Below are 12,733 nucleotides of genomic sequence, written 5' to 3' on the forward strand. Positions count from 1 at the left end.
CGCCCAGCGCTGAGATGCAGCTGCCTCTGGGGTGGGGCGCAGGGGCTGTTAATACTGGGACCCTTTGCCCTCTGCTGGTGGACCTGGGAACTGCAGTCTTTTGGGGTGACGGTCACATGCTGGACACCTGCACCCCGATTTCCCCCAGGGCCCCAAACCAGACATGAAGTCTTAACTCAGCAAAGCATACGGCTCAGGGCCTGGAGTGTATTTATTAACAGTAAAACCGGGGGGGGAGCTTCCCCCCCGCCATTAAAAGCAGCAGCTCAATACAATCATTTCATTACCCAACCCCAGATCCTTTGACGATCTAATGAACCAAGAGAGGCATCCACAGAGAACCCAGGAGTCCTGGCTCCCAGCCCCACGTCCCCACTCTAACCCACCAGACCCCACTCCCCTCCCCGAGCATCCTGGTTCCCACCCCCCGCTCTAACCATCAAACCCCACTCCCCTCCCAGAGCCAGGGAGAGAACCCCGGTGTCCTGGTTCCCACCCCCCTGCTCTAACCCACCAGACCCCATTCCCCTCCCCAAGCTGGGGAGAGAACCCAGGTGTCCTGGTTCCCAGCCCTCCCTGCTCTAACCACCAGACCCCACTCCCTTCCGAGAGCCAGGGCTGCATCCTGGCTCCGACCCCACTCCCCTCCCAGAGCCCAGGATGCCTGGGTTCTTGGCGCTCACTGCGTGGTGGGGAGGTACATGGGGCTCACGTCCCCCCAGTCCCGGGCATTCCCCGCTGCCCAGCCCATCAGCTGTGGCGCCCTGGCGAGGAAGATGGCGACGAGGGTGCGGACGTCTCCCTCGGCCGAGTGCGCCCTGTCGGGGTCCCTGCCGAAGAGCGCCTGGAAAAGCGCCCCCAAGCTGTACCCTCCCTCGCCCCCCAGGCCCAGCTCCTTCATGGCCTGCAGGGTGTCCAGGCAGCCGGTGGCGGGGGGCAGCTTGGCCCCCACGCGCCCCAGCTCCGTCCGCAGCAGGGGGAAGTCGTAGCTAAAGCCGTTGTGGGCCACCAGGCAGAGCGGGGGGGCTTGGCGGGCTAGGAACCCCCCCAGGGCCTGAGCCACAGCCTGGTCCAGGCCCTGCTTGCCGTTCTCCTCCAGGCCCTGCCGGCTCAGCCCCGTGATGCGGGCGGCTGCCGGGGTGACGGGCTGTTGGGGGTCGATGCACAGGGTCAGCTGGTCCAGGATGCGGGGCAGCTGGGGGGCGCCGGTGTCGTCGTCCTGCAGGGGGCGCTGCAGGAGGGAGCGGCGGTGCAGGGCGAAGAGACACAGCTCGGTGATGCGGGGGCGGTCCGGGGGCAGGCCGGTGGTCTCCAGGTCGAAGAAGACGAAGGTTTGGAAATCCTGGGGGGCCAGCATGGCTGGGGAGGAAGAGGTGTGTGAGCGGAAGCCGGCGATGCGGCTGCCTCTGGGGCGGGGCGCGGGGCTGTTTATACAGGGACCCCTTGGAAGGGGTAGAGCAATGAGAACTCCTGGGTTCGTTCCCTGGCTCTCGGAAGGGAGTGGGGTCTGGTGATTAGAGCAGAGGGGCTGGGAGCCGGGACTCCTGGGTTCGTTCCCTGGCTCTGGGAAGGGAGTGGGGTCTGGTGGTTACAGCAGAGGGGCTGGGAGCCGGGACTCCTGGGTTCTCTGCCTGGTTCTGGGAGGGGAGTGGGGGCTAGTGGTTAGAGCAGGGGGGCTGGGAGCCAGGACTCCTGGGTTCTCTGCCTGGTTCTGGGAGGGGAGTGCGGGCTAGTGGTTAGAGCGGGGGGGGGCTGCGAGCCAGGACTCCTGGGTTCTTCATCACTCACCCATCAAGTGACTACAGTTAAGCCTTTCCCTGGGTGTGTGCCTCAGTTTCCCCTCTGTTGTGTGCAGATAGCTCGTCTCCCGGCTGGTAGGTGTCTCCTTAGCAGCTGCCTGGCGCTGTGTGAGCTCCTTGGGGCGGCGCCAGGGCGTGCTGAGGGCCGGTCACTTGTCATGTCGGGGCCGGGGCCTCCCTCCTGGGGAAATCGAAACCGCCCCAGGCAAAGCGATGAGTCACCAGGGCTCTTTTCTGAGTCTGCTTCCCTCGGGGCGAGTGGGGGGAACGCCCTGCCAGCTCCTGGGAACCCAGGCGTCCTGGCTCCCTGCCCCCCCTGCCAGCGCCCAGGGAACCCAGGCGTCCTGGCTCCGTGCCCCCCCTGCCAGCGCCCAGGGAACCCAGGCGTCCTGGCTCCCTGCCCCCCTACCAGCGCCCAGGGAACCCAGGCGTCCTGGCTCCCAGCCCCCCGCTCCCTTCCCGCCCCCATGAGACCCCACCCACTCCCCTCCACAACACAGATGGGACCGAGGCGTCCCGGCTGGGTCCCAGTCCCCCCCCCCAGATCTGGGGCAACAGGAATTCACGGAGCCCCGGGACTCCCACGGTAGCTACTAGCCAAGTGGGGAAACTGAGGCAGACGGGGGGGGAGGGGCAGAAGCTTGCACAAGCGCCTCCGGCCGCTCCCGCGCGCTGGGATCGGGGCGGGGCGAGGGGGGCGGGGCGTTGCCAGGGGCGGGGCGCGCTGGAAGGGGCGTTGCTAGCCTCGGCGGTCCGTTGCCAGGGGCGGGGCGAGAGGGGCGGGGCGTTGCCAGGGGCGGGGCGAGAGGGGCGGGGCGTTGCCCCGTCCCGGACCCTCCCCCCCCCCGTGTCACTTCCCCTCGCCGCTGGCGCCTCCCGTCCTGGGCCTGCTCCGCGCGCCGGAACCGCGGCTCCCGCCCCCCCCCCGCAGCCCCCCGCGGCCCCCCCGGGCCCTGCCCCCCCGCGCTGACCCCCGCCCCCCCGGCCGGGCCATGGAGCGGTACCGGGGGCTGACGGACACCGAGCTCATCGCCATGCTGCAGCGCTACGGCATCCCGCACGGGCCCGTCGTGGGTACGGGGGGCTGCGGGGGGAGGGGGGTTTCTGGGGAGGGGGGAAGTTGGGGGGCTGCGGGGGGAGAGGGGTCTCTGGGGAGGGGGGGAAGTTGGGGGAAGGGGGGTCTCTGGGGAGGGGGGATGTTGGGGGGCTGCGGGGGGAGGGGGGTCTCTGGGGAGGGGGGGAAGCCGGGGGGCTGCGGGGGGAGGAGGGGTTTCTGGGGAGGGGGGGAAGTCGGGGGGCTGCGGGGGGGGGAGGGGTTTCTGGGGAGGGGGGAAGTTGGGGGGCTGCGGGGGGGGGAGGGGGGGAAGTCGGGGGGCTGCGGGGGGAGGGGGGTCTCTGGGGAGGGGGGAAGTTGGGGGGCTGCGGGGGGAGGGGGTCTCTGGGGAGGGGGAAGTTGGGGGAAGGGGGGTCTCTGGGGAGGGGGGAAGTTGGGGGGCTGCGGGGGGAGGGGGGTCTCTGGGGAGGGGGGAAGTCGGGGGGCTGCGGGGGGAGGAGGGGTTTCTGGGGAGGGGGGAAGTCGGGGGGCTGCGGGGGGAGAGGGGTCTCTGGGGAGGGGGGAAGTTGGGGGAAGGGGGGTCTCTGGGGAGGGGGGATGTTGGGGGGCTGCGGGGGGAGGGGGGTCTCTGGGGAGGGGGGGAAGCAGGGGGGGAGGGGGGGGTCTCTGCGGAGGGGGGGCGCCGGGCGGGCAGGGGCGGCTGAGAAGAGAAGCAGGATCGGGGCGGGGGGTTTGCAGGGGACCTGACTGTGGGGTGAGGACGGATGCGGGGAGCAGCAGGGATGGGGGCCGGGAGCACTATTGGGCGGGGGCAGATGCAATCTGTGGGGGAGGGGCAGGGCACCATGGGGGCCCACCTGACCCCCCCCTCCTTGTCTCCCCCTCCCGTTCCCCCAGGATCGACCCGGAAGCTCTACGAGAGGAAGATCTGCGAATACGAGAGCCAGCGCACCAAGCTGTCGCCCTCGGGGGGGGCTGGGAGCTACTCAGGTGAGTGGGGGTCCGGGGGGGTGTGGAGGGGCCAGCAGCCACAGCCACTGACACCCCCCCCCTTTCCTGTGTGTCTCTCCCCCCCCCACAGGTCCCGGCACCACCGAGACCTACATCCGGGAATCCTACAGCTACCCCCGGCAGGAGGAGCGGCGTGGCTATGGGGCGGACGGTGAGAGGGGGCTGCGGGGTGGGGGGGACACAGGGCTGGGTGAGCAGGGGGCTGCGGGTCGGGAGTGAGGGGCACTGGCTTGGGGTGCCGTGGCTGAGGTGTCTGAATGTCCCTGTCTGCTGTGGGGGTGGGGCGTGGAGGTGCCCCCCGCTGACCCCTCCTGTGTCTCTCTGCCCCCCAGACTCCAGTCCCACCAGGATGTACACACGGGAGCTGTATGATTTCCCTCGTCGTGAGGGTCGCACCGGCTACCTGGGGGATGGTGAGAGGGGAGCCGGGGGGGCGTCGGGGAAGTATTTCCTCTGGTGAGGGTGGCAAGGGGGGGGATACAGAGCAGCGAGGATGTGGGGGGAGAAATCTGGTATGATTCCCCTGGCCTGGGCTTGACAACCCACCCCCGGGCCATGTTCATATTCCTGCAGCAGGGAGTTCCAGGGGTGGAGCTCTAGTGGGGAAGGGGAGAGCCGTGCCCAGCCCTGCATCTCACCCCACTCCTCTCTCCCCGCCCAGATGTGGACACCGAGTCCTACGAAGAATCTTCCTCCTCTTCCTCCTCCTGGCTCTCTGGTGCAGCCCCAAGTCGCCTGGGGGAAGCCACCACCCGCCAGCCAGTAAGTCAGCCCCTGTGGGGGGCAGGACGGGGTGGGTGGGACGTAACCTCCCCAGATAACATCTCAGGGGTGGGGGCAGCCTGGCCTGGGAAAGGCAGAAGGCATTGGGGGGTGGAAATAGGTGTACCCCCCACTTTAGCACTACCAGCTTTCTAGTCCCCTCACTCCCCGCTATCTTATCACCTGCGACCCCCAACTCTGCCCCCGTCCCAGCACCATGGGGCAATCCTGGATTCGGCCACTGGCCCGGCCTGAAAAACTCGAACCTTAAACCGTTTGCTGCCGGGCGATGTTGGGCCCAGCGGAGCCGGACCTGAATTTTGGCGCAATTGTCTAGAAACCAATATAACTTCCCGGGGGGATGATTTTTGGCCGGGTGGATAAATTGTCCCGTCAGCAGTTTGACCCTGTAGGAAAGAGAGAGAACCGGCCTCGGGGTCGTGCTTAAAGCCGGAGAGTTTAGTGCGGACAGAAACGCTGCCCGTGTCTGGGATGCCTCGTGCCGCGATGTTACGTCCCCCTGACGCGGGGAGCTCCCAAAATGACGCCCGTGTTTTTAGGATTGACAATTTACCAGCCTCTCCCCGTCCCTAAAACCATCCCGGCTCTGTCCACGGGCCTCCCACGTACCCCCCAGCTTGACCTGGGGCCGAACGTTCATGTACTTGGGACAAACTTCTCCTTTTTGAAGAGCAAAACCGACTTCAGCTCTGCAAAGCGTCGGGAAGACGTCGCGTATTTGAACAGGGTGATCGGGAGACGGGGGCCAGTTCGGGGCAGGGAACTGCTAGAGATGTGTCTACGAGATACTGGTCTGGTGATAGCGTGGACTTCCTTCGTGTACCTGGTGTGATAAGACGGGTTGATAATGGGGGGGTGTAAATATAACCCACAAAAGTGAGTTTCGGGAAACTTCTTTTCGAAATTGAATTTAATTATTTTGGGGGGAAATTTTGCTTGGAAATTTGGTTCCCCTGCCAGTTTCAGGTCATTTTCTATTCTCTCACGGCGGTCACGTTATTTTAACCGGCCGCTTGAGATCGAGACAGAAAAGACCCGCCGTTCCGCCTCGTGAGATGATGTCACCATCTGAAAACAACGAGATTTCCCCCCCAAAAGACCCTTTTCTAACCAAAAAAAATAATTGTTTGGAGAACGTCCATTTTAGGGGTAATTGACAATTGATTTCTTGCCCGGCTGACGGGGTTCTGAAGCCACTGAAAGTCGAGCCGGGTGACGTTTTCCAGACCAGTCGCCTGTTGGCTGAAAACTGCGGTTTCGGATGAGCTGAAGCGATTTCTGAATTTGATCCGCTGGTTTTAGAGCCTCTCGAGAGATTTGTTGTTCTCAGGCGATGTCTGCGATCCAGACAGAAAGGACCCGCCAGTGTGAGATACTGTAATACTGACTAGGAACAAGTAAAGACACACGCACACCGCCCGCCCCCCTGTCCGCATGCGGAGGAGAGATTCTGCGGTGTGACCAGCCCTGGCTCTCTCCCCCGGAGACGCAGTTCGCCCGGTTGGGTGTCCCCACTGCAAAGCCTGGCTGGAATTGCCGGGCGGGCGATCACGCTGCATTGGGACCCTGGGTTTACAATTGCCGGCCCCCTGACGCCGGGCTGCGTCCGCATGGCACATGGTAGGGCTTGGCCCCACCCTGCGTAGCCGGGTCTGAGGGTTTTCTAACCTTCTCCATTTGCGTGTGGACTGTCGAGGGGTGTGGGCCCGAACCTGAGAGTGAGCCCAGGGCAGCATCGACGGGCCCATGACGCCCTGGCTGCCCTTGTTCCCAGTCCGGTCACGCACGCTCAGGACAGCTTTTGAGAGTCGCTCGGCCCGGAGGGGTTGGCTGGGCTTGTGAAGACCCAGCCAGTGTTTCTCCGTTTGCCCTCCAAACAGCCGCCAAATCCCCACCTCGAGAGACCCGCCTGCTACAGCGTCACAGCTGAGCTAAATTCTGGGTTTTGAGCATTTAAAATTTTTTTTTTTTAGTCTATTTAAATTTGCAGAGTTGTGGGCAGTTATGTGGGGGGGAAAGAGCAGGGGTTGGGGGATGGGAGACTATAATTACTTGATGACCCTAGATAGCGAGATTGAAAAATGTAAACTTCATAACCGTTAAAACACCAATTGTCAACATCCCGTATCCAAATATAGAAAGCAAGTCCCCGAAAATAAATTCTATCTAAGGCGCGCTCCCAGCTGTACATTTCTATTATCCAATTTTATTCTATTTTTGGGTTGTGTGTCTGGGGAACTTGAGGCTCACTGGGATCTACTGCTAAAAATCGACTCCTTCCCGTTGGATTTGCGGATGACTCCGTGGCAAATGAAAATTGAATCCCACAAGTCGAGTTCCTCCCTTTTATTTCCGAGCAAGGTCTCAAACGTGTGAAGTCCAGGCCGGTCTACGCCTAAAAGTTACAGCAAGCTGGTTGCGTCACAGGGGGGCTGTGCGAAACGGCGCACCCCAGCGCTGCAGTGAGGTTGACCCCACGGCGGGTGCGGACGCGGCTCAGGCCCCAGAAGAATTCTTCGCCGCTGTCTCTTGGAGAGGCGCCCGCAGCAGAGGGTGGGAAAAACACCTTCCGCTGGCATGGTGTAGACGCTTCCTCCCGTGCTGACTACAGATGTGCCCTTAATTCAGTTTATTTTATTCCCCTTTCGAAGGGATTTAAATGACCCTAAATTAAGGCCACTTTAAAACTTTCTCCTCTGTTATCAAAGGGAGGGACCGTAAGGCACCTACGTACCTAGTAATCCTGGCCCACTGTTGTTAAGTTAGGGTGAGCTGCCCCCTCCCCCATTTGTACCCCCCAGACCTCTCGCAGTAAGTATCTCATTTCTTCTCCTAGTACCTGCTGTTCCCCCAACAATAGGGGGCAGTTTGGGGGTGCAGGATGTGGGGTGGGGAACCCCAGTTTAAGGCCTGTATTGCAGCACCACCACTGTGGAAATTACTCCCTAGGCACAGCTGGAGTATGCAAATGAGGGCATGCATTGCCTGTATTCCCTGGCTGCCCCTGTACAGGGGGTTCTGCCCCATAGCTGGACAGCACCTGCTGCCCCCCATCGCCTGGTGTTCGCTGATGGTGCTTTTCCTTGCAGATCGGAGAGGCCGCATCCTACACCCCGAGCAGGACGGAGGAGACCGAGAGGTGAGACCGGGTCACGGACATGTGCTAGAAGGGGGGCTGTGGCTGGGTTGGGGGCGTGTGTGTGTGGGTGGAGTGTGCCAGGACAGGGGGAGCTGTGGGTGCTGGGGGGCTGTGAGCACTAACTGCTGCCTCCCCTTTGTTCTCCCCTACTGCAGGGACGGCGTCTCCTACCAGCGGGTCTGCCGGGCCCGGCCCGCCCCGCCCCCCATGCGGGTGGAGCCACGCCGTGCCATCCACCCCCTGCCCCGCGGAGGCCCTGGGGGGGCCACAGGGGGAGGCTCCCGGCGCTACCTGCCTCTCTGGCTGCAGCTGCTGCTCTTCGGGGCGCTCGCAGCCTTCCTGGTGTATGTGTACTGCGCCCTGCAGGGCGGTGCCGACGACAACCCGTTCAAGCAGCACCTTGACTGAGGGGGTCCCCCTCCCCCCAGGGCCCACGGCCCGTCCTGTCTCCCAGCCCCCCCAGGCACCCTGTCCCTTCTCTCAGCCTCCCCATCCTGTCCTCCTACCCCTGGACACTCCTAGGGGCCAATGTCCTCTCCCCCCCCGGGGCACCCTGTCCCTTCTCTCAGCCCCCAGTCCTGTCCCCCAGGGGGTCCACATCCCAGCTCTCAGCCCCCCTCCTGCCCTGTCCTCCTCTCCCCCTCCCCCAGGGAACGCTGTCTTCTCCTGGCATCCATGGCCCTGCCCCCCAATTCTGACAGCTCTCCCCCCACTTCCTGCTCAGGGATGGTTGTTGGGGAGGGGCCCGCCAGCAGGCTGGGGTCCCTGCTGGCGCCTGGTGTGTTTACGTAGGGCCTATGCTAACTGCCTCCTGGTTCCGCCCTACCCTGTGCCTAGGCTGGGGTGGGGGTACTGCTACCCCATCTCCCGTAGGGGTTAACACTATGGTGGGGGAGGGGCTGTAACCAGGGTGGGGACGGACACACACACTCCAGCCCCTCCTTTAACTTCCTAATCCAGGCTCATCTCTACCCCCCCCCCCACCCCCCAGTTGTTCCACTCCTTTTGGGGGAGGAGCTAGTCTACTTCCCCTCCCCCCAAATATGTCCTGTCCCCTCCCGGGGGAATCAGTCTCGAAGGGGCAAATAGTTGCCAAGTGGTGCTGCTTAGCTTTTGTAATCTGCTTGGGCAGGGGGGGGTGTCGCTGCATTTTCCTAGGCAAGGGGTTTGCTTTTGAAACAAACCAGCTGTGGGGGAGCCACTCAATAAAATTGGGGCTTTTTTTGGTTGTTTTGTAAAATTTGGGCTTGTTTGGTTAGTTGGCGGGGGTGGGAGAAGAGCCCTGAGCCAGCCACCCCTCCACACACACACCCCCAAACCAGTCAGCACCCCCCCACAGAGCCTGAACTCCTGGGTTCTCTCCCCAGCTCTGGGAGGGGAGTGGGGGCACAGGGGGGAATGTGTGGGGCAGGTGGACAGAGGCTGCCCAGGGGAAGTGACTGCATCATTTGCATACCAGGCGATTGGCGTTGATTATATTGCCCCCCCCTTTACGTCTTTCTTAATCGAGGCCTGTACTGGCTTTTCCATTTCCTTGCCCGGGCTCAATGTCCCACCTCCTGGGGCTTCCCCTGCATGCCAAGGCTTAACATTGACGGGCCAGCCCGCGGCCCGGCCTTGAACCCGCCTGTTGGACAGCAGCCGGTCTGCGGCCCCCAGGCCCCACACAGACGCCTGGGTCCCCCGCCCCCAGGTGCACATGCGCAGGGCAGCCAGGCACTAGAAACACTGTTGGGTCAAAGCCACCAGGTGGCAGCAGAGAGCCTCGCTCCCAGGCCAGGGCTGGAGGTGACTTTGGGGAACCCGGCTCCACCTCACCCCCCAGGGGATCCCCTGCATGGACAGGCCTGACCCAGTCGCAGGGCAGAAGTCCCCCTCCAGGGCTGGTCTGCGGTGCTGACGGCCGCAGCTCTAGTTATTGATGGAACAGGGACCCCCAAAGCTCCCTGGAGTGCCGCTGATCCCAGAGACATGCTGGCCACGCAGGGCAGAGCTGGGGGGCGACTGCCCCTATGAGAAAAGCAGAGGGAAAAATCTTCAATGAATCAAACACTGACCCATCCAAGCTCTCGGGCTAGGCCCCCCCCTTGAGCAGTAAGAGCAGCGCCACAGGGCGAAATACTCCAGCTTAGAGAGGGGACGAAACCAGGAACCCCAATAATAACAGGGGGATTCCAGCTGTCCCCTACTGACTGGGGATGCGGCGAGGAAGTTTCCAGACCCGGGCGAGAGGTGAACGCAGCGGAAGCGCTCGCTATGTGATGAAACGTAACGCTACCCAAGCGGCCAGCTCAGAAAGGGAACTTGGGGCATGCAAATTAGACACAGGAGTGAGACGCCTGCGAGCTGCATGGAAACTCTTTCAAAACCGCGTGAAAGGCTCAAACTGAACCTACAGCCCACATCCATAAATCAGCACTGAGGGCGGGAGGGAGAGCCCCCCACCTGAGCCATTCTGTTCAGGGGACAGGTCTGAGGAGTCCAGAGATTCACCCCCGAGTCCCGCAGGAGCTCAGCTATGAAATTGCAGAACCACTCGGGATCTTGGTAAATTGGAGAACTGGGCTAGAGCCGACAAAATGAAAATCAAGGACGATGGGCTACGCTTTGGAAAGAAAAACCAAATGCACCAGTACCGAACGGGGCAGAACTGGCTGGGCAGCAGCACTGTGGGAGTGGCGGTGGATCACAACCCCGGCCACGTGATGCTGTTGCAAAAAAAACCATGCAATATTAGGTTGCATTAGCAGAGGCGTAGCTGCAAGTCGCAGGAGGGGACAGGACCGCTCCGCACGGCCCTGGCTAGGCCTCAGCTGGAGGACGGTGTCTGGTTTCGGTCACCAACGCCCAGAAAGGACGTGGAGACACTGGGTAGGATCCAGAGGCGAGCGCCAAAGACGATCAAAGGGGAGGGACGCCAGCCACGTGAGCCAAGGACCTGGGTACGCTCAGTTTGGAAAAGAGATTGACAGCGCTCTTCGAATACTTGAAAGGCTGCCATAGAAAAGATGGAGGCAGGTCGTTCTCTCTTGCCCCAGAGGGCAGGACGAGAGGCCGTGGGTTCAAACTACAGCACAGCAGATTGAGATTGAACCTCAGGGAAAACTTCCGGCCGGGAAGAGCAGCAGGACGACAGAACCGAGGCCTCGGGAGGTCGTGGAAGCTCCTTCGAGGAGGGTTTCGAGCGGAGGCCGGAGCCATCTGTCTTGGATGGTTTAAATCCTGCAGCATGGTTGGGGGTCAGACTAGGTGCCCCCTGCGGTCCCCTACGGGTCGAGGAGTCTGCTAACTGTGGTATGTGACCGACTGCTCCAACCAGCCTCAGGACCAGACTAGCAGATAACTCAAGCGATGCAGATTTTTAAGAGGCGCCAGAGGTGATTCCTGGCTGGGTAACTTCAGTACCAGACACACTGGTTGAAACTCCAGCAAAGAACAGACTCATCGCACACAGCGATGAACATGAGCTGGGAAGGGGAAAATCAGGCCTCCCCCGTCTCTTCGAGCGACGAAGGAACGCACGTGGGTAACGCTCCCGGAAGACCTCGCAGTCACCGGGGCCAGTTCTCCGAAAGCATCCACCCAATGGGCAGCGGCAGCCGGAAAAGCTACCGGAATCACGAAGGGCGGGAGAGACAGTAAGACGGAAAATCTCACGCTATTTAAGGCCGTGGTTCGCCCCCCCCGGAATACGGCAGGTCGTTCGGGACAGCCACAACTCACGGTGGATGGTGGGACATCGGGGAGGGGTCGGAGAAGAGCCACGCGGGTTAGAAAACCTGCTTGAGAGCGAGACGCCCACTCCCTAGCTGAGCGCAGAGGAGGCGACGCGGGGACCGAATATTTCATAACTTACTCGAGCCAACAGCTGGCAGCTGAAACGAGACAAATTCAACCTGGAAATAAGGTTTCACGCTGAGGGGAATTAAGCAGGGGAACAACCGACCAAGGGGTATGGCGGATTCGCCATCCCCGGCCATTTCAAACTCCAGCGGGGCTGGATTTCTAAAAGCTCGGCTCTAGGGATTATTTTGGGGCAGGTCTCGGGCCTGCACGATGCAAGAGAGCGGACTAGATCACCAGTCCCTTCTGAGCTGAGAATGTGTCACAGCCACAAGAAAGCAAAAGTTTTGAAGTTCACCTGTGGAATTCCTTGCCTCATGATTTTCCACCCGAAGTTTTAGAATTCAGTTATGAGCCCAAGAGGGGGCGAACGGGAGCTGGCATCATGCAGATGGCGCAGGTGGGCTCAAGTAGCAGACAGAGCATCGACGAACCAGGCTGCAGGTGGAGCTGGCGCTGGACACCCCCGCGAGGACGACCATGTCCCGCTGCAGGACGTCTCGCTCACGGACGCAAACGCATCTTCCCACTGAGCCCGAGTCGAGGGGCTCGAGCTCAGGCTGGACGAAAGAACCCGGCTCTCTCCAACTCCCTGTCGGTGGGCGAAGTGGCACCCGCCCTGGTGCTCCCCCAAGACCCGTGAGATGGGCCGAGTTTGACGATGCATGAATGGAGAGGGAACCCGTGGGAGCCCCAGTCCTGGGCGCTCCCCATAGCTCAGCCAGTGCCCCCCAGTTGCCAACGCGCCAAGGAGCCCCCCATCCCACCCCCGAATTACTGTTGTCCCAGCTTTCACCTCTGTCTCTGCAGCTCCAGGCTCAACCCTGCCCTGTTCTCCCCCGTGCCCACCACAGGCCAGGGCTCTGGGGGCCAATCCCAGCCCCCCCCCCCCATCAGATCAGGGTGGTGGAGGGGGGCGCTGAGCATGGCTGAGCCCAGGGGAAACGGGGGCCAAGTAAACAGATTCCCGGAATTGGGAGGCGGCTGACCAGCTCTGGGGTGGAGCCACTGGGGAACAGCCCCATAAAACGCAGCACAGGGATGAGGCGCCGAAACGCAGCCAGCTCTGGGGGCCCCCCGGGACGCCCCCAAACAGCTCCATTA

At 62.3% G+C, this 12,733-nt stretch overlaps 2 protein-coding genes across 3 annotated transcripts; one reads left to right on the forward strand and one right to left on the reverse strand.

Annotated features, from left to right (window-relative positions):
• Positions 1–514: 514 nt before the first annotated feature.
• On the reverse strand, positions 515–2,141 carry TREX2 (three prime repair exonuclease 2). Of its 2 annotated transcripts, none has more exons than XM_037888398.2 (2): positions 1,793–2,141; positions 515–1,359 (listed from the first exon to the last, which is right to left on the reverse strand). In XM_037888398.2, the coding sequence occupies exon 2, from the start codon at positions 1,355–1,357 to the stop codon at positions 680–682; it is 678 nt and encodes a 225-aa protein (XP_037744326.1). In that variant the 5' UTR covers positions 1,358–1,359; positions 1,793–2,141; the 3' UTR covers positions 515–679. The 2 variants fall into 2 exon arrangements, with proteins under 2 accessions (XP_037744326.1, XP_037744325.1); XM_037888397.2 differs by having other exon boundaries at positions 518–1,359; positions 1,789–2,139.
• Positions 2,142–2,702: 561 nt separating this feature from the next.
• EMD (emerin) lies at positions 2,703–9,026 on the forward strand. Its single transcript, XM_037888548.2, has 7 exons — positions 2,703–2,873; positions 3,751–3,843; positions 3,935–4,015; positions 4,197–4,277; positions 4,526–4,626; positions 7,737–7,786; positions 7,942–9,026. The coding sequence occupies exons 1-7, from the start codon at positions 2,792–2,794 to the stop codon at positions 8,192–8,194; spliced, it is 741 nt and encodes a 246-aa protein (XP_037744476.1). The 5' UTR covers positions 2,703–2,791; the 3' UTR covers positions 8,195–9,026.
• The last annotated feature ends 3,707 nt before the right edge of the window (positions 9,027–12,733 follow it).

Source organism: Chelonia mydas, chromosome 23 (genome assembly GCF_015237465.2).
Source record: "Chelonia mydas isolate rCheMyd1 chromosome 23, rCheMyd1.pri.v2, whole genome shotgun sequence".
NCBI lineage: Eukaryota > Metazoa > Chordata > Testudines > Cheloniidae > Chelonia > Chelonia mydas.